The following is a 25165-nucleotide window of genomic DNA, read 5'->3' as shown; positions in this document are numbered from 1 at the left end:
GTGTTTTCAGCTGGTGGACACACGGCCAAAGATGTGTTGTGTTAATTTAACTCTGAGAGTGTAAAAATGCACCTGTAAGGTTCCAGAGTTAAATTAACACTCTGGATTTGACAGTGCAGGAGAAAGGCAAACAGATAAACGAGAAGCGAGAGTTGGACTTCCTTCTTCTGGACCGTGGTGTTAAGTAACTAAGTACATGTATATGTAGGCTACTCAACTGTACTTGAGGTATTTTTTTCTTTCAGTATGTACAATTTTCAATACTTTTACTTCTACCCCACTACATCTCAGAGGAAAATGTTGTAATTTTACTCAACTACAATTATATGAAAAATTTAGTTACTAGTCACTATGTAGATTATTATTATAAAACACACTTGTCACTTCAGCCCTATATAAATTTAGTGTGATCTACAAGCTCACAATGCGTCGCGATGTGACACATTGTGAGCTTGTAGATCGGCTATTTTCAAAAGATTTTTTATACAATTTGAACTTGTGAAATGGGAAATTCTGCACAACTTTTACTCAAGCACATTTTGAATACAGAGTAAGAGACTTGTAACAGAGTATATCTACATTGCAGTATTGATACTTTTACTTAAGTAAAGAATTTGAGTACTTTTTCCACCACTGCTCCTGGATAGCCACAGTCAGCACACCCAGGGCTTTGTTTTGTCTTCGGAAAACCACCCTTCTCAAAACACAGCCACTAAAAAAAGGAAATCCCACACGGCAAGTGTAAACAAAGTGCAGTGAGGCACAACCATGGTATCTTTAAGGTCCAGTCAGAAAACAAAACAAGGCGTATTGCGTGTTGTTCGCCTCTGGGTGAGAGAGCATGTTGTGCTTTTGTTCTTCCTAAAATGCCTGTAAAATGAATACCAGGGTATCAAAAATAAAAGTGTGCTTGGGGGACATTTGGATACCTTCACCTGGAAACAAAAACAGCTTGCAACGCTATACGCAGCAGAAATCTAATGTGTCATCTATTGGTAATAAATAGCCATGGTTTCTTTTAGGAGTTAGCCAGCAGCAATAACTAACAAGATCGGCTTTCATGGGTGGGTACCTGAAATGCAACTCACTTTTTGTGGGCAGTAAACAGAGTGTCTATCAAGATAAATAGATAAAGGACATGTGAGCAGACAAGTGAGCAGACATGGCAGTTCTACAGTAGGGTAGAATTCAGTTCCACCAAGACTCTGTCAAGTCAGCCATAGTTGGATCTCGACACAATAGCATTGTAGCCTATATTCTTTCAATTGAAAACTTATATATTGGTGAACCTTGTAAATGAAGCTTAATTCTAGCACAGTGAGAAATATACACATGCATGCACAAGGATATACGCACGCACACGCACACGCACACACTCACCTGTGATGTCAGCTCCCTTTAAGATCCTTGAAGAGAAGTTGGCCTCCTGTCAGCCTCCACCTCTGTGTTCCAGCGTCAAAACCAAGGAGCTTAAGGGGATCAAACAGGACATATCTTGTTAACCAATCAACATATCTTGTTAACCGATCAATCAAGCAAGCCTTCCTTTCTCCCATTGCTCTGCCTCCTCTGCTTCCACTGTGGGCAAACTGTCCTGACATCTCTGCCAAAGTGCCTCATTCCATAACCCCCGATGCTGAGGCAACACCCAGGACTTCTGAAAAGACCTTGAGAAGCTGTCATTTAAACAGGGGGTGCTCAGACCAATGTCACCCCTGCTGCTGAAGCTGTGGCCTTCCTCTGCTTTCAGACTGGAACAGGAAACCGAAGAGCAGAGGAGGAATCTCCATTGCCCACGGGAGATGCCGGCGCATAGTAGACGCCAGCCTCACCAAGACCGCAATCCCTCTCTCCCTCTCTCCCCCCTCTCATCTTTCCTTTTCATCTCTGAGTCATTCTAAAGTGTAATGAAAGAAAGATGAATGAATAATTCAGCAGACAGCATTTAAGAACTCACCCCTTTGTATGTACTTCTGATAAGACGGGAACATGCAGATGGCAGCCCCCGCACACTACAGTCAAATAAATTGTGTTTTTTCCCCCCTTTTAATTCAGCATTCCTACTAGGCTGTGATCTGGGACTCCCCATTAACTGAGCTCTCCAGCGATTATGTTCAGTTTGCAACAAGGCGTCCAGTCATAACCCAGATAAGACAACCCCCCAACTGTCTGATAGCCAAGGCCGCGTCTCAAGTCAAGTGTGTCAGCGTGATCACGTTTTATCAAGACTGGTATCTGCCTGGTCGACCAAGCGACCATGTTAACTCTTCATCTCATATTAACTCTTCATCTCAAAGGCACTCTGTAGGGAAACGGCATCTGATCCTTCAAGATCTAGTCAAACTAATACGGGATTAGAGGCGCTTAGCATCTGCCCCTTCCATCTGGGTTTTTAATGTAACCACAGTGGATCACCAGGTGACAGTGAAGGTCTGTCCGATGTCCTGGTTCGCTGGCACACCTGGTCCTGGGAGCAAAGCCCTGGTGTTTGTTTATCTGTGGTTGCCAAAAAAGGAACAGCTAATCATCGGGACATAAATGTGCTCTTTTGTAAGGATTTTCTCTCCCCAGACTGGATTTTCGTTTTGGCAGCAGGAGACTGGTGCACTGATATGATGGTGCCATGTTGAGGTCGTCTGAATTGAGCTGCCAGTTCAAAGTCACTGGGGATTGGTAAGACACAGCCATGAGGGTGAGCAGTGAGACCATGATATTCATGCAATGGGGGCAAGGCTGACAACAAAAAAATCATCAAAGGCAACTCAGCCACAGAAATGCTCAAAATCTTCTTAAATCACGTCAGTCACACGCTTGGGGATTTGGAACAGGCAATGCCGTTTCAGGTCAGGATATGTCAAAACAGCAGGCTTTTCATCTGCCAATCGGATGCAGGCTCAGATCGAAGTTCTCCCTTGTAGGCATATTGTGTGGGTGGAAGATGTAAACAATGTGACAAAAGAAAACAACCCTAAATCCTCAGACGGAGGTATTAAACGACACGTGAGAAGGAGGATTCCTCCTCCGAAATATAGGCCAACACGGGGTTTACACACACCATTACTGCTCCGTTATTTAAATCAATAATAGAGACGTGATCCCAAATAAATATCAAAGGCCAGAGACTAGGGCCCGTACGCAGACAGAATCAGGTTAGCGGGCTCCCCCGCTGCCGCTTCCTCTCTGAGGTTTGGCAACGCGAACCGAGACAAATCGTACACAAGAAATATTTGGGATGAGGAGGGGAGGCAGCGGTGGAGTGAGGTTGGGGGAGGGGGCTGCTGAAAGGGGAGCTCCCTTCCCAAAAGGATGTAAAGGTTGGACATGTGCCATGTATGTCTGACAGTAATCAAACACGAAGGTCGGCTCTACCTTGGACCCTCCTAAAAATCTTGGCTCCTCACCGTACCCCCAAATGAAATGCATTATGGGCCTGACATCTTTGCAGCCAACCCCCATTCCACAACAAACAACATTTAGGCTGTGAGCGGAACCCCCCTTCCGCCATGATATCCCATTGGAAAGATTTATGACACGCTAGTAGCTGTGACCAAAACAATCGCTGCCTGATCCCATGTTGGTTAGTAGCAGATAACAACACCAATGGTACTGTGTGATAACAACACACGGTTAACCTGTGCACTAACATGTAGGCTACTGTACATCACATTATGTCAGGAGGATCATCAGACTACAACACAGAGAGTGGGACCAGGGACCAGGCCAACATCGACCTGCTCCGAAGCCTCCCCTCCATGACCGCTCCAGTCCATCTGCTCATCAGCTCCATAAAACTAACAAAACATCACATCACATGCGTCAATCACCAGTCTTTGTTTGTTTGAACCAGAGCTCCTCCATATACTGACATAAAAGACAGACAGAGACAGTGCCATGGAAAATCCAATGTCAGCTGCGACAACTGTATTCATATTTTTTTAATGTTTTGTTTTCTTTTACACACAATCACTGCATTCTGGGTCAGCTCACCTTGCCTGTTCTCTCTGTCATCCAGCCAGCATATCCAGAGACCCTCAGAGCAGAACCAAATGTAAGGCACCAAATAAAGAAAGAGGCCACAACCTTACATTTGTATTTTCCAGCTGACGTGGGGACTTTCCCTTCCCTGTCCGCCCCGCTGTCCCCCTTCTGCGGCAAGGAAGCCGGTTTCCTCTACGCTAGCGGTAGTAAAGGCCCGTCCTTGGGCATGTGCATTGTGTGTGTGCCGGGGCTGTCTGCAGAGGCTGCCATATCTCCCATTGTTCCAGAGCGGAGTGAGGCAGGCTTCCTACCCCAATAGACCCTGCCTACTACAACAGCTGTGGACCAGCCCCCACCTCCACTCCTCCCTCCTTCTCCCCTCCTCCTCCTCCTACAACTCCAACCTCTCTGCCGCTGCTGCCTGCCACTGCTGCTAAACATTAACCCTACAGCTGCTGGCCCGCGCTGTAAAGGAGGAAAGAGGGGGTTATGTTTCAAAAGAGACCCCAACCACCGCGTATAGCGGACAAAGGAGCGTAGTAGCCTACAGAGAGAGAGGATATCCGACGGGCCGTCCTAGACTAATAGAGTTCTGTGCAGGGCCATTCAGTGGCCCAGAAAGAACACAGCGCTCTGTGCTAAGAGGATTTCCCTTTCTCAATCACATTGGTAATAAGTGTTGGATTGATTCCAGTGTCTATGCTAAGGAAAAGAATGGAAACAGATAAGAAGAGTGTCATAACAATGTTATAATGAACAATGAACAATGTTATATTTGAATAAATTCACAATTGACGATGACGGGGGGGGTTGTCTAGCACTAAACCTGAATTGATTATTTTATTTTCGCCCAGTTGCCGTTATGTATAGCTTAGTATGTCTGGTGTGTCTGGTCTTGACTCTTCACTGGTACTGATACAATATACTGTATTACTAAACAGCATAATGCTTTCATGAAAAGAGGCCTCTGTGCTGCTGTATCTGCTCAAGTCGTGACTCATTTGGCCTCCAGTTATATGGAGCCACATCACCTTCTATACCCGGACATACAAAAGCTTGTCTGGTACCCAAATGACTGCATTGACTGACAACACCAACGGGAAGAAAACACAGACTCAATGACTCAAATGTGGGAAGTTAACATGGACAAAGCAGAAGCATGAGGAAAACAAATGCACATTTTCACTTAGCATATAGAAATATTTGACCATGAATATAATATAACCTACAGATCTATCCTACCTACTTTCACTGACATTTGGAAGTTGGCCTGTCCCCCTGCTACATTTGACCCTAATTCACTTGACCTGAATTGACTTCATACCAGACCAGACTTCCTCTGGTCAAAATCAAGCGCCCCAGGGTCATCTCATGAATGTCAGTTGTTATGGGGGCCATTGCAATATTGGATCTGACAAATAAGTGCAGCCAGCTATCTACATGCGGAAACACATGCCAAAAAACTGCAGCTTGCCATAAAAAACAACCTGATAATTTCAAGATAATAAAGTCAAATAATTGTCAATTTAGCACAGACAACCACATAGAACCAAGATGCATAGGCTAATATGTGAATTCTGAGGAAAACAGCATATAGGGGTACTGCTGTGCTAGCAGGCAAGATAAACAGGAACAAAGATTACAATCCCATCCCAACAACAACATGTGATGGGCAAATGCCTTCAAATCAAAAATCGCAACCAGGATCAGAAGAGCTTGTGTTCCATGAGTATTTTATCCTCTTATAACCAACACACATACTGCCCAGTCCCCCTCTAATCTGAGTCCACCTAGTGTTCAAAAGGGAGAACACAAGCAGAAGACCCACAGTAACCTATCAAAACATCAAAACTTCAACCTAGGGAGACTGAGTCATGTTTACGTACAGTACACGTACAGTAAACATATTACTATACTGTACATGTTGGTGGCATCTGCGCAAACTCACTTCAACTTACAGTATATAGACACAGTGGCTGCCAGCAGGACAACAGAACCTCGCATGTACAGTGCAAGGCCCTATCATAGAGAGTTACTTTGAATAAAGTAAAAAGCCTATGAGAGGGGGATTGTCAAACCTCCCCTGTCAGATATTAATGCACACAGACATCTATATGGGATGAATGGGACTTTCAGGGAAGTGTCGCCCCTTTAAAAGGGTCAAAGGCTGACAACAGGCCGACATGACCTGAATGATGGCTCGTCACATGGTTACCCTGCAGCTAACACAGGGGAAGGAGAATATCCCACCACATAAAAGGGCTATTGTGACCCTCTCCAGGATCCACTTTCTCTAAGTGAGGATCTTCACTCGCTGTTCAAACACTCAACAGTAACGTTAACATTGGACAGAGAATGAGGCGTCATGGAGCGGTGAAGCAAGGGTCACTCACCATGAATGTACATGGAACATGGAAACTTTGTTGTGAAAACGTGTTGGGGAGGTGCTATTTATCGCTGCAACTATCGATTATTCTATCAAATACATTTTTGATAAATTGAATAATCGAAGATATTTTTTTGTTATCATTTGTTATATTTTTTAAATAACAACAAATCGATACAAAAAAGGTCTAATATTTGTTTTTATAATCGACTAAATAATTTTGTCTGATTAACCTCTTAAGCACTACATTTTTATACTTGTTCGTAGAACAGTTTTGCACAAATTAGCAAAAATATCCATCAAATCTACTTACCATGCATTGCATTGCAATCCGTGGTGAGCTAGTAGATTGGCTATTTCCGCTCATTTTAAATCATTTTGAGAGAAAAAAATAATAATTTCACATTTATTCCCACAAAATCTGGTATTTTTATTCAAACGAATTATCGCTTCTTTTTTATAATCAATTAAATTGATTAGTTTGATTAACTGTTGCACCCCTAGTACTATTCAAACCAGCATGTGAGAACTGTAAATATAGGATGAGGCAATGTGACTGGCTGAAGTCTGAGGAAGAACCTGTGTTGCTGTATTGTCACTGTATTCAATAAAATCCTCTAAATGGAAGCTATTCTGTGCAGTTCTTCCTGCTCTAATCTACAAAAATCCAATGCGCATCATGTAAAGCAATAAAAGCAATGAAATTAAAGATGATATCACAATGCCATCGCTTGTTTCCAACTTACAAACAAGCCATTTCCACACAAACCCCTCAAGGTGTTCTGGAGACGGAACATGCTTCATCCACTTCAAAACAAATTATCCCATTCAATCGGGGAAAGCATCTGTCACTGCGTTTCCATCAAGCCGTTTTTTTGCGCATTTTGGATTTTGCGCATAAATCCCTGAATGGAAACACTTTAAAATTCAAAAACAATCTCGCAAAACCTGTTTTGCACTTGAGGGGGATGGATTTTGGCTTTTGGGCCTTCGTTATTTTAGATTTTAGCTATATATATTGCAACATCTTTCAGAGAACTGTTTTAGAAAGCATTTGTAGAGAATCGACCTCTAAATGGGTTAATATTCAAAGAAAAAGAATAGAACTGCGGACGTCAAGGAAATATGCAAGGATAAGGATATGTTTTGTTGGCTTTGGCAGATGGTCGGTCTATCTTGACCATTCTTATTCTGGGGGAAAAAGGGCAGTTTAGTGTGAGGGGAGCTGTCAGTGGAACTCAGTATTAAGAGTTGTAAATCAGACCCATGGGGTACAAACCCCCATTGAGAGGCAGACAGTTTAATGGGCAGTAATGTGCACAGCTCCATGTGAGGTGGACGGCTAATCCACCTACAAGAAATGTGACACTCGTTCTTCTGCCAGGAGATGGGCTGGGTCTACAGCTGGGGCTGTAAAAACCCCCCACTGGTATCGGCGGAGGCCTCTTGTGTTAATTTGCATGAAGCTCTAGCTTAGTTGAAACTCATTATGAAGGCAGCAGTCGTAGCTGGTGAGCCATCACACCAGTAAAGCAGTAGTAGTCTCCAGGCTGGAACGCTGATCCTAGCTATTTGTACAACGTACACTATTGAGGAGAAATTACTTTCATGTGTGCAACACTTTAAAAAGAAACGTTTCTTTTCTTCCTTTCATCACACAGTCTCATTCCACAGCCACGGTAACATTCAAAAATTCCTCACAGGTGCTAAAGATTCAAAGTATGCTCCATAGCTCATTTCTGTAATGATAAAAGGGCAGTAATGAAAACCATTTGTCATGGCTCCTATAAAGACAGGTTCATACTGCCGTGTCCCCTGGCCAACCAGACTACAAGCGCTGGAACTGGACAGCTAAAGGAACAATTGCATCTGGTCCGGGTTCCACACAATATTTCCATGTGTGTCAGCAAACGCCTTTAAAACCCGATTCCTGATGAGTCACATTAAACATCAAAACGTTGCACACTGACTCGGCCAGAAAAGAATGTGATAGCACTGAGCGAGGCAGTACGAGGCCAGACAAGTTAATCCAGGTCACCATCACCAATATAGCCCTCATAAATGGATGTACACTATAGTGACAGCCAGGACCGTTTGCTACAGCAATACGACCATACTACAAAAATAAAAAGGTGAGACTAATGCACAAGTTATACCATGGGCGCTGGTGTTGCGCACCCAAAAATAGCAGATCTACAAGCTCACTGCGAGGTAGATCGGCTTTGTCCAGTGCATGACACCGGCAAGCAACTAAGTATAACTTAGGCTTTTATCGCATACAGAAAAACGACACAGGATCAGAAAAGGTGGAGGAGGCACATTAGAGTCTTGACAAGGCACGGCCTCTTCACATCTGGTCACCAGGCCCAGCGGCTCAGACCAGACCAGAGGAGGACCATATAGTACCATCTCAGATGAGCCAAGCATGCTCTCCTCCTCATCATCCACATCCTTTCCCCTGCTGCTGGCCAAATGGAATGTCTATTTATGGATCTGAATAAAATTCACGGTGAGTCCATTGAAGTTATAAAGTAGGTTATATATGGGGAAACCCTGTTACACGTAATGTAAAGCACACCAAAATATGCTTGTCTGCGTTTTACCACAGCAGCCGTGGTCAACTACCATGTCCACAGGAAATGGTATTTCACTGTTTTCCAAAGCATATACATTCGGATTGTTGGGGAAAGGGCTTGAAACCGGATGCTCATGAGACAAACCATTCAAGGGCAGGCAGATCTAACGCAAAAAGGACACAAGCACCTTGTGGGAGCTTTGCTTATGGATTGAACAGGCGAGGGTGGGTGCATTGCATGCAGCCCCCGAATAACAACGTTATTTTAGGACATAAAAATAAACTCCTGGGGCACACAAAGGAACGCTGTTCAATACAAAGGATAGAGGAGGACAGCCTAAATATAGACATATTCTTCATCGAAATGGGCTTAATTGATGCTATCATTGTTCAGCTCTCCATTGAAAATGATCATAACAGTACCTATTAAATTGCTTGCTTGATCCAACCAAAGACAATTATGGCCATTTACTCCCTTCTTGGCCAAACAGGACATGGTAGTGAACTGGCTTGCTTGAATTGATTAAAGCTACATTCCAAGCCATATTTTCCCTGGCTGGACTGATGAATTGAATGTTTGTTACAGCTGCAGCTAAAGCAGTGTTTTGCCAACTCCAATGTTTGTGTGACCAGAGATTCCTCTGCAGGGTGGATTCTGAATGAGTCCTCCGCACTTGGCGGTAGCTCCACACTCACACACTATTAGAATTCCTGAAACACATTTGATCATACATGTCATAGGCCATATTCTACAGAGTGACACAATTTATGTAAAGAGAACAAACATAGTAAGGGCGATGGTCATTTATTTAGTTTTAGACACTAGTTGATCTGCATACTTTTTTTCATACAGCATGACCACTTAAAGGAGTAGTTCACCCCCAAAAATACTTATTTTCTATCAATTACACACCCGATGAAGCCTTGAATTCATTGAGATTTTTTAGTTTTTCTCACATTCCTGAGCCAATAATTTGATGACCAGCGGAGTATCCGGTAGGAGTCTCAATTGAGTCCTACTGACCAGCCACCCGGTCATCAAATTATTGGCTCAGGATTGCGACAAAAACAAAGAAATCTCCATCAATTCAAGGCTTTCTGGGATGTGTAATTGATAAAAAATAAGTATTTGTTTAGGTGAAGTACTCCTTTAAGCCCTAATTCAAAAATAGAACAAATAAGATAGTCTAAGATAGACTCCCGATGCAACACAGGAGCTTGTAGATCGCCTATTTTGGATTTTTTCTTTTCCTTTTTGAAAAAGTTTGGAAACATTTCACCTATATGGGCATGCCAAGTGACAGTTAAGTGTCAGTTACATATGGATTCAAAGAACAAAGAAAAACAACACAAGGCCATGGGGACAACAACACAGAGAATTCCTTTCATCCATATGTCTGCAGTGTGTATGTGTGTGTGTGTGTGTGTGTGTATGTGTGTGTGTGTGTGTGTGTGTGTGTGTGTGTGTGTGTGTGTGTGTGTGTGTGTGTGTGTGTGTGTGTGTGTGTGTGTGTGTGTGTGTGTGTGTGTGTTTAAAGCGTAGTGATCATGATGATGTTCTGCCGTATCTTTCCAGCTCCTTGGGGTATTAGACAGAATATTTCTGCATGCTAATATGAGCTGAGCTCCATTAGTGCCCTGGATCGCTGTATAACCATGGTAACTGTAGGTAACCTGCATGCATCAGACGGCAGGGGGATGAAGGGGCTGAACTGATAACTGATAAGGAGAGGTCCCAGACACCCAACCCCGACCCAGCCTATCTTCAAAGCCTGGCCTGGCCGGACCATTTACGCAGAGGGGAGGCCAATCCACAGGATGGATGCATGCGAGATTGGCTAAGTCCGCAGGAGGCTCTGCCTCTGACCTGTCTGTGTACTTCTGAGAGATGTCACACTGACCAAATTATTGTCCAATTACTCTTTCCTTACAGTAAGGTGGTGAATAAATAAGGCCGGAAAAGTGATAGAATGGCTGACCTTGACTGTCTGTCAGTAGTTATGCCAAAGGTTATTTGCTCCAGTTATCCCATATTATGTCAGTGGAACTGGCTCGGCGCATGTGGCATTGTTGTAAAACAATGGTGGCTTGGTACCCAGTCCTTTGGGACCACTTAAACTAACGCTGATTTTGTAAATGGCATCAACTGTTTAATTGTAAGTACTTAGCCTACTCCCTGCCACGTTTTTACTTTCATTATAAAGTATTCAGACTGTATGCAGTGTCTATATGAGGCTGCTCCAGCAAGAAGTAGCGCACAAAGGCGTGCAGAACATCTGTGAACAATTAGAGGCGAAAGGGGTGAGTGAGCACTTATACTGCCCATTACACTTGAATAAGTCACTGGCTCTGCTTTGCATGATGTAATGCTGAACAGATTGTGTATGCAGTCACAAAGCTGCACTGGGACAGATACTTCACTAAACTTCAACTTAGGGCTGGGCAATATACCGATGGTACATCGATATTGTGAAATGATCATTTTTTGTGCAAGCTGCATCATTCGTAGTTTTCAGGAGGAGGGGGGGGGGGGGCAGAGAGAGAGAGAGAAAGAGAGAGAGAGAGCAAGGAAAGAAATAATTCAAAGAAAAATAAAAGATATTGTACATTTATATACATGATATAGCAGTTATGTAAATTAGGTCAGACATAAGGTGCAGGTTAAAAAGACAGCACAGGTGCAGTACATGAGGCACAGCACCAGAATTATATAGATGTGTGCTATGTATGTGCTGGTGTCTACTTTTCATATTACATGACATAAATGTTGGCCTTTCTTGGTTTAGTCAATTAAGCCTTATTTTGTACTTTCAGAATTGTCAAAAAATAGAGAACATAGCAGTTCTACAAGCTCACAACATGACATGATGTGACACTGTTGTGAGCTTATATATTTTCTAAAGAATTAAAAAGAAATTTGATATTATCGTCAGAATATCAAAATGCTGTATGGTGATAAATAATTTTGTCCATATCACCCAGCCCTACTTCAACTCAGCTCAAGGCCCAAGCACATTAGCGCTATTGCACAGATGCATGGGCATATGATCACATGCACACACACACACACACACACACACACACTTATCCAAACCGATCAACACTTTAGGTAATTTCACACAATTTTATGTACAGAACATTTACCATAATGGATCCAAATATGTTAAAAGAATATGAAATCTAGTTCTCATGAAAATAGGTTCAGAATGCCCTGTCCCGTACAATATCACAGGTTAAATGCTTCCAGTGGCATCCATCAACTAAAAAATTCAAACCAATCAACTGAATAGGCTAGGCCTTTATTTTCAACATTACTGCATTTCTTCACTCATCATCTCCACGGTAGACTGGTGGTTCTGGAAATCTGAGGTTTGGATGTACAAACTTCTTGCAACGTGAATACGTCTTAAAACACTGAATACATTCACTAAAGCAAATGTTAGAAGTCTTACAAAAACATCAAATTTCTCAGGCACGAACACAGCAAAAATGTTTTCACTTCAAGTAACCTATCTCCCACAGTCTAGATGCTGAGACCCTTCACCACATTCCTATTTATTTGTACTTAAAGAAAGTAGCAGCCAACAGGAGGCGGAATTAGCCTAACAACAAATGATGTCAGCAACATCAGCTTTTAAAACCTCCAGACTCTAGTTCTTTGTGTATAACTAATAATAAGTACAATTTGTAAGTGGTGTAATTTTGTTTTACTGCCAATAAAATCCTTCACTTGAGGAAAACATAGCACTCTCCTCCCCATAATGTGAATTTCATCCTGAAAATGTAGTGGGAATGACCCATCGAATCTCTGTAGCAGACCTACTATATAGGCATTGTAGTCTACTATAGGATTAAACTATACTTTAATTATTTCAAATTGGAGTACCAATCTGATGTGTTACCTTCACTGAATAAGCGTAATCAGAAGTGGCTGACTCCATCAGAGATACATCTTATTCTTTGATTCAAAATCAAACATGCAATAATTTGCTTTGTTGTAGTTGTAATGTCACTCAGATGAATGACTGCTAGCATATACACTGTCTGGCACCGCTTGTTACTTTTGATCACATTCTTCAATTTCAATCTGCATATAGAGAAATGTATCGTGTCATTAAGCTGGTTGCAATTTAATTACGTACAATAAATCAAGCACAATAAATGTAGACACCATGTTCAGTACACAGGTAGGCTGTATAAAGACAATTTACAAGTATTTACCCATGTATTCTTTCCCATCACAGTGATGTATGGACTTCCCCATAATCATAAGCTACCTGTGACTACTGAAAATGTAACACTGCAGCCTACGTTCCTTCTCCAATCTCCCTTTCACATTTTCAAAAAGTCATGTCGAGTCGACTAGTAGGTCTAGACCAGTGGCTCTCAAAGTGGGGTCCAGGGACCCTCGGGGTTCCAAATCTGGACCCTTATGTCTGTAACTCTGAGGGTGTACAAATGGAACCAAATGGACCCCTATTTGTACACCCTCAGAGTTATGGGGGTCTTTGAAATTAAAACGTTTGAGAACCACTGGTCTATCGCGTAGGCCATATGAGTTTGCCCCCGATACCTGCACGGACCAAATAACTATAGCAGCATGACTTGTGTTTACAAAATGCTAATTTGTCTTTGGGGTAGGCCCTCCAAGCCCTACCGAAAATACCCCCCACCCCCCTCCCAGCATGCTATTCCGCCCTGGACACACGTCGAATCCCCCACAACAAGGCAAATAAATAGGCTGCACAGTAATATAAATATTTGCCCCCAAACTCTTGAGGAATGTATATACTTTTAACCATTCCCTTGTGGAAAATTAAAACCGTTCACTGTCGGCATTCCAACAAATCTCTCCCCATCTAAAACGAGTAACGTTAGGCTAACGTTACAGGACACGAAATGGCTTTTTCCCCCCCGTCTGAGAAAACTCACCTCATTTGGTTATGAATCGCCAACGATAATTCTCGGCCGACATCGCGAATAGAAAAAAGAATAAACTTATATTATTCGACTGAATAACGCGTTAACATACACATTTTCCTCTTCTTGCGGCGCCTAGTCCTTTGCAGCAGCGCTCTCTCTCTCTCGCCCAGCGTTTGGTGTTTGGGTTGAATGAGGAAAAGTGATGTCATTGCATGAAATTACATTACCCGCCCCAATTTTTCACAGGAGGCTGTGTCCCATGTTGCCAAACATAACTTTACCATATACTTAGAAAACTTGCCATGCATGCGGGTTTCAGAAACCTACATATTTTAAGTTCATGTTTATTCTGGGCTCTATAAATAACTTTATATATATCATAAAGCCATAAATCTGCACGGATCTACAGAAAACCTCACAAATGTTTCCCCCCCCTTCATATTTCCCATCTGGACATCGTGCTTGTTGTTGCTAATGTGTAGAATATAATCCAAGACATTTTTCAAATCAAAACACATAATATATCAAACATCTCAAAATGGTTTGTGGATGGTTTACTGAAAATTAACAAGCTCTTGTGCGCAACACTGGACAAACTTTAAACTTCTGTGTGCCCAGGTATAATTATTTTAAGGCAAGTAAGACTGAACAGACATCAAGAGAAACATTAAACAGACAGACCCAAGATGACAAACAGAACTAGAATCAAGGAATACAAAATAACAGTCTATCAACTATGGTTTAAAAAGCCTTGGATGCAGTATGATGATTTCATCAATTCCAACATTAGATTGGTCAACTCAACATCAGTCTTTGTGGAAAGTAAGTAACTTGAAAAAGACAAATAGTTCTTCTCATCTAGTAGAATCAACTGCAGCAGTGATGATGTCTTTAAGTGAACGGTTAGTGGCGCCGTCTTCTACTCCTACAACATCAGACACAACCTAGACGAAAGAGAAGCATTGTCATCATCCATTGTCACCTTGTCTCAAGCTATAATTTTCACTTAAAGAATGTCCTGAGAATGCTATGTGTTGTCTGTTACCGTCGCAATTTGTAAATGTTTGTCATGTGCGGCACGTCGCACAACATACAAGAACGCATAAATGTCCCTCGCCTAGTTCTCTGTATGCAAGAATCAAACCAACAGACAAATCCTTTCAAATAACTACGTAAAATAAGTCATGTGCCATGGTCTTTGCATTGAAAGCATGATCCAAACAAAAAAAGTCAAATGCACAATACATTTATTGTGTCTTTTATTGTATTTTACAATCTCCAAGATAAATGAACACTTGAGCATTTTACCGTGTAGCATTGTAGAAAAAGTATTTAAAACAAACAGGGCAATAATGGAGCGTTTACCTGGTCATCCATAATGGCATCTACATCCGTTTCTGAGAACTCCTGTCCTGAACCGTCCAGGTCTGGGTCCTCTCCAGTCAAGATGTCCATGGGGTCCTCTGCGATGGCTCTGATGGTGTGGTCCTCTAGGGCAAGGGCTGTGTCAAACTGTAAGGGGGACGGAGGGCCCTGCATACCATCCCCTTCAACATCCAGGTCCTACAAGACAGTAGAGCCAAGCCAATCTGTAACATGAATTGATTGTTGCATTTTCCTACTTTATACTTTGAGATCCTTTTGGGTTTCTGATCATTTCCCTGCATCTAGGTGTCTATGCCCACACATCTACTTAGATACAGTGTGGGTTCTACATTCAAGTAGTTATTCAATACACAAAACCACTATAAGAGGAATATTTGTGCACCATTTGTTGTACAGAAAGTATTATCAAAACAGCTGGAAGTTGTCATGAAATAAAACCCATGCCCTGAAAATGTGATAGCTAGTCCGTGATCCAAAATCACACAACAAAGTGAAAAAATGAGCCATGAGCAACTTCAGTTAAAACACTAAGGGGGAATGAGACCGAGCAGAGACAACTGTATCAAGCTTTCTAGTCAAACACAATATCTTTATTACCTAGCATATATTGTGAAGAAAGTAGAAAATCATTTCTGACATACATCACTGAACTCTAGAGGAAGGCTCTCTGTGGGCTGAAGCTCTGCTGCACTCAGGTACATGTCTTTGGCTAATAGGGTGAGTTGCTCTTGTGGCGGAGGTTCCTGTTCAGGCTGGTACATAGGGGGAGGCAGCAGGAGATGAAGCGGACAGCGGGGCTCTTCTGACTGGCCCATGTGCACGGTGTGGTCGCACGGGACATCCTTCAACCCCGGACACATCTTGAAAAGTACTTGATTACTGTCCTGGTAGATGTCTGCACAACATTTTGTTGTCAAGGACAATGATAGTTCCAGTGCAGAAACCTTCAGACTGCTTGAGAAAAAGCTTCCATCCCCCCAAAACAATAGAGAATCACGAGAATGGAATATTATGATTAGAGGAAAAAAAATCTAACAGTTACACAAATAATCGCTATTTTTCCAAGAACTGCAATTATCCCCATACAAATACACTTTGTGTAATTACAGCAAGACATAAGACTTATTATTGTTTAGTAGCAAAAAGCTTGCCTGTACAAATGTTATGCCTGAATGGTTTTGTACAATGAATTAGTACTTTCCATTTAAGCATGGCTATTAAGAAGGATTTTGCATGGCTTGTTCTCAGTGTAACACTGTTTTCTGCACTAATCGGTTTCCAACTAACTTGGCAGTAATGAAAAATTAAATACTGACAATAACAACTATTTAGTTCTGAAAATGCAGACAGAACCAGAACCACTTTGATACTGCAGAGAATGTAGTGCAGATAGGGGTAGGTCTATACAAAATGATATGAGGCCCATATGAAGCAGGAATTGTGTTTGTTCCAACTGAGCCTTTTGGAAGAGCCTTTAGGAAGAAGCACACATAAGCTCTGTTTGAAACCAACTACTGCAAGTTGTCAGTCACGATCAGGGCCATGTGGAACAAGATTCAGGAGAAAAATGTTAAGGCAAGGCAACTTGAAATGAATACATTATCTCACTTTCAATTACAGCTTGAAATCCAACTGTGGAAATAGATTATGGACATAAATATACTATACAGTATATACATACAGTAAATGGGGCATAGCACCATTTCCAATTGCTATGCAAGTGGCTCCAAGAAAACATTTGCTGTTATGACTGGCGTGAAAATGGACCACGTTCATATACAGTGGGCTTATTCAAACTACTGTACACATGAAAAAGGATACGTGAGATGCAGTGTCGAGTCATAGGCAGGCATGGGTTTGTGCATCGGGTTCCCTCTACGAAGGAGATGCACTTCTCATACACCGTCCTTGCATATGGCTAGAAAAATGACAAGAACTCTGATTATAATTACAACAGAGGGTTAAACAAAAGTTGATCAATTTATCATACACAACTAGGATTTACTAAGTACCTATACAATCAAGACTGCGGTAGGCACTTAGAGGGGAATGACCACGGGCGGGACTTGTCAAAGGTTCAATTAAAACACTTTCAGTTCCTTTTGTTGTTTTTTTCCTTATTGTGGCTTCAGTGTGCAAAGCGGGAGTCGTTATTCACATCTGAATGCCAAACGTACTACGTTTGGAAAATGTCAATATCCCTCCTGACACCAAGCACTACCGTTACAAACCGTAGCATACAGTGTGTGAAAAATAGACGATAGAGAGACCATACTAGTAACAGCCCACATGCTGATGTCCTGTCGCATTGCCTATTTGCCTTGTAGATTGGTTTAGTATTACAAAAATATTTATTAAATACAGAACAGCCTTTCGGTCCAACTGACCTTCAGGTATCTGAATAAAATACATAGACTGATAGGGGAGCACAGAGAAGCGAGGTCCAATCATGGAACCCCGCCAATCAGTCTCATTTACCTGTAAGAGGACCTTTACAGGTAAATGTTAAGGTAGAAAGTCATATATTATATATTAAAAACATGAATAAAAATGCAGCATCGTGCAATTAGGCAAGTAAATAGACCAAAACAGAAAGAATACATACAAATAAAATCAACTACATCAGATAGGCATAATGACAAAGTGCAGATACACAAATATGGGTCTGACCTAAAAAATACAAATGAAGGTCTGACCTAAGGTACAAAAATAAGACCTCACACACAATCAATACAAAATGACATGGTAAATAAACAGGGACTTTTACGTCAGGATAAATACAAAATAGAAATCGAGTCGGATGAGGAATACATCAGATGAACAATGCATCAGAAGGAGTCCAATTCAAAATGATAATAAAATGAGGCTTTCTATGCATTCAATACAGATACCTGATGAAGATCCAGTTGGACTAAAACATTGTTCTGCATTTAATCATCTTTTTTTTTAAGTGAACTAGTGAAGAGACCATCCCTCTTTTTTCATGTTGGCTTTTCTCTCCTATGCACCTGTCCTAGTAAGGTGTGCAAAAGGACATTTTCTATTAAGATTGCTCCAGACTAGATATGGAACACCAATTCCCATTCAGATCTGGTACTAAATTGGCATGAATAATTTAGCTGCATCACCTCGAACTTATACAACTGCATCCACTAACTCGGGTAAAATGTAATATTAACAGTGCCATGTAGCCAATTTCTCCTTGAATAGGAAAATATATAAATGAAACTGATGTTTTGCAAATGCATAACTATTGTAATTTGCAGGCTCTTGCACACAGAGTCCATATTACATTTTTGTAATTGTTGCATGTTAAGAAATACATTAAAATACAACCTCATACCATGTCAGTCACCTTTACACACCACCTCCAAAACATTAATCCTTCATTAAAGATTTCGGATCAGGTTTGATTTTCTGGAATTCTTCACATGGTCCTTGTCTGTATGTTGCAGTGGTTTGAGGCTGTACAATGAATAGCCAATCTGCAGATTCAGTCAAAAGGCTCATTGCCTAGAGTGCACTTTTTCCGGTATAATGGCACAATTTGGAATGCCAATTAAACTCTTTAAGTGTGCGTCTGCTGGTAGCAAAGCATCAAACTGGGCTACTGAAATACATTTTGAAATTACAACTTACAACTTATCAAAAAGGACTTGATAAATAATCAGATCAATACGGAGAACTGATAATGGAATTGGAATCAATAAAATCGATTCACCGAACCACACTGGATAGTTTTGTTCCCTTATGTTATATTTTGCAAAATCAACATTTTAAGGTCTCTTGGAAATGCTGTCGCCTGTGTGAACAATTTACTTGTTCTTCTACATATATCTTAATGAGTCAGTAAAGTAAGTAGTAAGTAGAGTCACTACGTTTATCAGGGACTTGGAGACCTTATTATTTTCATTTATTGCCCTGTAAATGGCCAGGGACAAGTTAAATATGATATTCAGTGTTGCCATGTTTCTTGGATGACAAAAACATATTTTGTAAATCATTTTAAGTAAAGTTCACTAATTTTAACAATGGTAGAACGCCAGGTGAAAGCATCTAACCTCTGATTGAGCTTTACTACAGAGGTCCAGCACTCATTTAAAATGAACGACTCCCAGTTGCTTCTTAATGCTGCCAGTGTGAGCGCAGGTTTAGAGGGGCGAGTAACTACTAGCCAGCAAGAATCCATATAAGTGACTGGCTGTTTCTTTATCATTTGTCAACGTTCCAACATAAATGACCAAATTCCATGGCTAAAAGCTAAGGAGACACACCTGAGAAGCTCCTTCTGTGGCAGCCACCCTCCTCTCCCTGAGCTGCCTGTGCAATAGGGCCTCCACACCGTACCGCCGCCGGTACCGCCGCAGAGCTTTGAGCTTTTTCAGGTTCTCCCTCTCTTTCATGGACAATCCCTCAGGCCCCGTCAGCAGACTGGGCCCTGTAAGTAACACACAGAGCATACAATATAAAAGGACAATGACCTCAACATCTGCTTATTAGCGGAGGGAGTAAATGTGTGTTCTCTGTATGTGTACATTTATGTTGTGCTATGTCCTTTTGCACCATATGCAAATCCTGTTCACATGTACTTAAGACAGTAGACTAGCATTAACCGTTTAATGCTGGGCTGTCATTACAACATGCACCAAAGCAAATTCCTTGTACGAAAGTCATTCCCAACAATATAATATTCCTCGATCTGCATATAAACATGTCCTATTGTGAAGTTAAAATAGGTTAATACATTGAGCGTGACATCTCCATCCGTACCCAGTGTCTCGTGCTCCACCTTACGACTGTGTAGGTATCGGCGCTTCTTCTCCTTCAGCAGGTGCTGCAGTCGTTTGAACTGGTCGATGTAGAGGGACTGTAGCCTTATCAGTTTCTCCCGGGTGATCAGAGCCACTTCTTCGGCTGTGTAAACTCCTGCATGTCTGTAGTAGCAAGAAAGTCATATTCACACAGTGAATCTTTTAGTTTGCTCAAGTAAATACAGAAATTGGGGATCTCGTGTTATGAAGTAATGGCATTTCCCCACAGACAATTAAAGAACTCCTTGACTGATGTTTCACTCCAGAGGGAAATTTATTTTGTTTGATCTGAATTAATTTCACCCTGATAGTACTTGGGAAAGTGTGATCAATAGAAAAGATAGATTAAAATGTTGCCCATTTAAAGGGCAACAATATTTTTTCATGAGGCCAGTGCTGAACAACATCAATAATCAAATGTAATGATAAACACTGACCAAACGTTTGGTTAGAACAATTGAAATCTAATTATCGAGACAAAAAACAAATAGATGACAATTGGGTGAGACATTACTTGAGTGGATCTTCGTGATCACTGTCGACACTGTCAGCCTCACTGTCAGGATCACCCCTCCATGTCTGGTCCAGCACTAGGGGAACCTGCTCCTCCTCACTCCAACTGTCCTCATCTAAACAGAGATTCATGAAATATACACACATCATGACAAACTGGGAGTTTGTAAAAAAAAAAATCTTTGGAAAGAGCAGTGCCAGACTGAGACAATGATTCAGGGCAGAAGTCATACAGCCACCAGGCCACTATGGCCATGCCCCTCCACACACATCATTTCAAATTAGGGGTGCGCGCGAATATTCGGTTCTCCTAATAAACAGGGCTGCCCCTAAAAAACGTTTACAAAATAATATTAGTTTGTTCTATTTAATATATTTTTCATTGTGAGATATTTCCTTTTTTTATTTTTACACATTTCCATTTTGCACCCATATTACTGTCATGTCTTAATAAAATGTTGCTCTTAACAAGCGAAATTAGTAAATGTATGCCAATTTAGAGTGATTTGCGGGGCCTGTCACACTGATCATTTGCGCAGTGCTAGTCACCAGCAGAATGGCTGCTAGCATCGTTACTTCCCGGTGCAGTGAGTGAACCTTGTAGATTTGTTTGTTTTGTCAAGAAAGCAACACCATTGCATGATGGAGTGTAAAGCTTAACGTTACAAACGTTATCATTTGATTGGAATGTGCAAGGAAACATCTGTGAAATAAACATTTGGAAGGTCTGCATGATCTTGCATACAAAAAGATCAAACTAAAAGCCTCAGTATTGCCATACACAGAGTGTGTTGCCTGGAGGCGGTCCACAGGGCCACCGTGACTCCGCAACGGAACTCCCTCTTCTTTTGGTGTGTCACCAAGGTAGCGCCTAAACCCCTACCTTTAACTTCACAAAAACTATGCCTAAACCTAACCTTACAAACACCATGCCTAAACCTAACCTCAAAACCACGTCGACCCGGGCAAAAAAACGTTAAAAGACAGAGTTCGAGCTGCAACACCCGACTTCTTGTTTTGAGGGCAATTTATTTTTATATATATTTAGATAATATTCACCCATGCAGCTACAACTTCATCCAATTTATGCTGCATATACTGTAGGCATAATAGACTACACCACTCACTTTCTATGTCACAGGAGCACTCCATATTGATCCAATATTTAAAGCATTATTCCATCCCAAATATGGGCCAAGTAGTCAACAAAGCTCCTTATTCCATAAGGACGGAGAGTCACACAACAGCACTCTATTTGGGGCGGCTGTAGCTGAGTGGGTAGAGAGGCCATCTGGTAATCAGAAGGTCACCGGTTCGCCTCCCGAGTCCCGGCCCACCCATGTTTACGTGAGGAACTGTCCTCCCTCTGCACTCAACCTGTTACAGCTCCTGCCTGAAGGCTCATAATGATCATCTGAGTAGCCATCAACTGGGCAAAGCTCAAACCGAATTTCACCTGAGGGATTAACAAAGGGTGGGAACCCTTTGTTAATCCTAACCTTTGTTAATCCCCAATTAAACACAACCGTAATAGCCCAAATTCAGACAGTCCTCCAATTTAGTGCTTTTCTCACCCATCATTAAAAAGGGGTTTGCATGTGGACAAACCCCCCCCAAACGCATCAATAAAGAATTGATACTAACTCTGATGATGATCACATTTTCACCAAACGCTATTTGTGACTGGCTCTTGCTAGGCCAGCGCAAGAGTTTTTTTTCCTTTTTTACAAAATTACCTCTTTCATGGCTTGCCATGTTCACTGATGTGATCTGCGAACATAAATAAAATAAAAATAAAATCTGTTTGTTTTGACAGGCAATGACTGCAGGCCCAAACAGTGATAACATAGGCAGGCTATCAGTAAATGTCCCAAATCTCCCAATGGCCAATCCGGGCCAGGCAAAAAGATTCAAGGAAATTAAATTAAACTAGTGGTGACTCAAGCTTCAGCACAATTTTTCCATCACATTTACCCAGAGTGCGGCTTGCTTCACTGCGGCCTCCGTCAAGACCCTGTGTTTCTGATCGGTTGTATCCACTGAGCTGAGACAGCAGTGTTTCTGGGGACGGACCAGAAGATGCCTTTCTCATCTGAGCACGGAGAGCCATGGCATTCCGCCGAGCGTGCTCTGCACAGAATGTCACCCTGATGAACAGAGGAAGTCATTAGTGGTGGATGAAAAAGAGACAGGCCAGGAAGCGCTTACATGTGTCTTTACCTATCCTATCTGTGTAAAATCTGAGAGTCTGAACACAAAAGGACATTTCCAAGATCTCAAAGAAGAATCAACTGCTAACCAGGCCTTGCGGAAATCTACAATGTGGCGGGATTTTTTTTCTTTTCTTCTGCAGATTCTTGGGGGGGGAGGCATTTAGAATGTTCACTTTATAGACAATACCAATAGAAAGACATACCCGTCTTTCTTCTCCACCTTTGGAGCAGCGCAGGGGCAGCGTTTGCCGTTCTTGGTAGAGACATAGCTGCATTGTTTGTAGGGGGCAGTCTTGTCCTCCAGTATGTGCTTGATACAAAAGTCCAGGCCATCCAGCCGGGGCTGAGGGCAGGGTCGCTGGGTGAAGGCACAGGCCTGAGGCTCCTGGGGACGAGCAGTCTGGGTCACTCGACCCCGACTCGACGGCAGTACGTGGATCCGTATTCTGTTCATAATGAAATCTGCAAGGCAATTGAAAAGGTATTCAAGATGTTATGTTTCATTAATGGATATAGGATCCTAATGAGTAAAGTTCCCAGTCTGTTACAATTTGAAATTAAAAGCCACAAGTTGCTTTGGTTGTTTGGCTGACAGATTGGTGGTCCCGGTCTGTTGAGCCCAGAGGCTTGAGTTATATTTGCCAAACTTACAGAAGCTTAAAGTAATACTAGGTAACGTTTTCAACAAAACTAAAGTTAAATTGTATATCTTTTGCGAGTGGCAAAAGTTTCACAACACCCACTCCGTGAATTTCACCCCCGGAAGCCTTTTATTTATATATTTTCTATTGAACGTGTACGGGGGGGACTTTCCCGGGAAAATGACGTTCCTGGCCAACGTCATGACGTCGTGGCCGACGTCCTCAGGAACTACCGCAACGGTTTCCTGTTTGGCCAGGAACTACCGCGCTATTAACAAAAAGGAACCTCACGCTGATTTTAAGATAATGTAGGATTGGAAGATCGAAAAAGAACAGAAAAAGAAAGCACAGCTCATGGTAACTAATGCTCCACTGGCTAAGAGAAACGATCCGTAGATAGTATAAAACAATTAAAAGATCGCTTTTTGAAACGCTTCCGGCTTCCGGTGAAAACGAATGGAATTCTGGGTAATCGAGGACTAGGGAAATTGTATGCAGTGACGGTAGTGACCAGCAGAGGTTGCTAAAAATCGTTATTTGTGATTCTGCATTGTACAACTTTAAGCATGGCTGTGTTTATAATATTATGCACAGGCTACACACAGCCATACTGAAACTAAACCTGAGTTTGTTTGATTGATTGCAAGGTCTACTAAACTGGATAACTCATGAAAGCACTGAGCTTGTTTAAAATGAGTTCCCATGCACACAAATCATGATGACATATGAGACAGACAGATATACACTACAGAACGCATACGAGTGAGCTCTAACCATAATATTGCAGGTGGAGCTTTAACAGCAACACCTAGCAATTTATTTAAGACTGCCTGCAAGTAGATATCGACTCCAAAAGGTTATAGACAATATTTTATTGCCCAATAATGCAAATGGAAATATTTTAAGCACAACTAACACAAATCGGATGGATGTGTCTGATCCAGGTCTTATCAAGTAAACAAAAGCAGGTGACTGTAATGGAAGCCAAATACCCACTACAGCTGAGGTAAGGTTAGTTTGGGTCAAACGCAGCACTTAATATCGTAACAGTATGCAATTATCTGTTCATACAGTATATGTTTTTCTTTTATCAAGATACTAATTTTGAAGGGAACAGCCCTTAAAAGCTAAACCAACATGTGGTCTGGTCTGGCTATATTCAAACCCGCCTCTTCTTACTGCGTCATCACGGCAGTTTGCTGTTGGCTGTACAGTCGCCATATTTGATTAGCTGTGGCTAACGTTAGCACATCCTAAGTTCTCTCTAATCGTGGTAAACAGGAGGTTTTTATTCACCAGCGACGATGTGCAGCCTGTTATCTCGACACTACTAAGGCATTCCAATGTCGAAAGATGAAGATAATTAATCAGTTAGGCTGGCAGCCGCGGCGCTTACCTTGTTTTCAGTCACTCAGCCCGACCTAGCTGGTGAACAAACAACATTCGACACTGCGTCTCTACTCTGGTACCAGTGTTGCCAGATTTTGCGAGAGAAATAAGCAACCATGTCTATGAAAACAAGCCCAATAGAATCGACTACGGGTCACCTGACATTGGCTTTTTGAAAATAGACGATCTACAAGCTCACAACGCTTTGCATTATAATTACAATAATAATAATAATAATTACAAGCAACGTTACAGGAAAACAAGCCAAAAGTACCTTATAATAAACCGACATGGCAACCCTACTCTACTCCCGTACTGCTCTGCTCTGCTGCAGGGACAAGCTGAGCCCG

At 41.8% G+C, this 25165-nt stretch overlaps 2 protein-coding genes across 7 annotated transcripts in view; both read right to left on the bottom strand.

Annotated features, from left to right (window-relative positions):
- The window catches only part of nckap5l (NCK-associated protein 5-like), a 33805-nt gene extending 19537 nt beyond the window's left edge, over positions 1–14268 (bottom strand). For 4 of the 5 annotated variants that reach the window (XR_013934227.1, XR_013934228.1, XM_080445463.1 and 1 more), the window contains exons 1-2: positions 13872–14268; positions 1381–1469 (exon numbers count right to left, since the gene is read on the bottom strand). The gene's annotated coding sequence lies outside the window, so the exon portion shown is untranslated. Of the gene's footprint in view, positions 1–1380; positions 1470–3987; positions 4250–13871 lie in introns of those variants that run through there. The other variant, XM_080445464.1, reaches the window with a different exon arrangement.
- Positions 14269–14395: 127 nt separating this feature from the next.
- kansl2 (KAT8 regulatory NSL complex subunit 2) lies at positions 14396–24886 on the bottom strand. Of its 2 annotated transcripts, none has more exons than XM_080445475.1 (10): positions 24823–24886; positions 22989–23247; positions 22547–22719; positions 20574–20688; positions 20019–20182; positions 19523–19686; positions 17070–17166; positions 15890–16143; positions 15228–15425; positions 14396–14806 (listed from the first exon to the last, which is right to left on the bottom strand). In XM_080445475.1, exons 2-10 carry the CDS (start codon positions 23237–23239, stop codon positions 14717–14719), a joined length of 1506 nt encoding a protein of 501 aa, XP_080301601.1. In that variant the 5' UTR covers positions 23240–23247; positions 24823–24886; the 3' UTR covers positions 14396–14716. The 2 variants fall into 2 exon arrangements, with proteins under 2 accessions (XP_080301601.1, XP_080301602.1); XM_080445476.1 differs by lacking the exon at positions 24823–24886 and adding an exon at positions 24723–24742.
- Between the last annotated feature and the right edge of the window lie 279 nt (positions 24887–25165).

The sequence above is a fragment of the Gymnoscopelus braueri genome (genome assembly GCF_963280865.1).
Source record: "Gymnoscopelus braueri genome assembly, chromosome: 12".
NCBI classification, from domain to species: Eukaryota; Metazoa; Chordata; class Actinopteri; order Myctophiformes; family Myctophidae; genus Gymnoscopelus; species Gymnoscopelus braueri.
The sequence above is the reverse complement of the archived record's forward strand: the minus strand, read 5'-3'. Positions and strand labels throughout refer to the sequence as shown.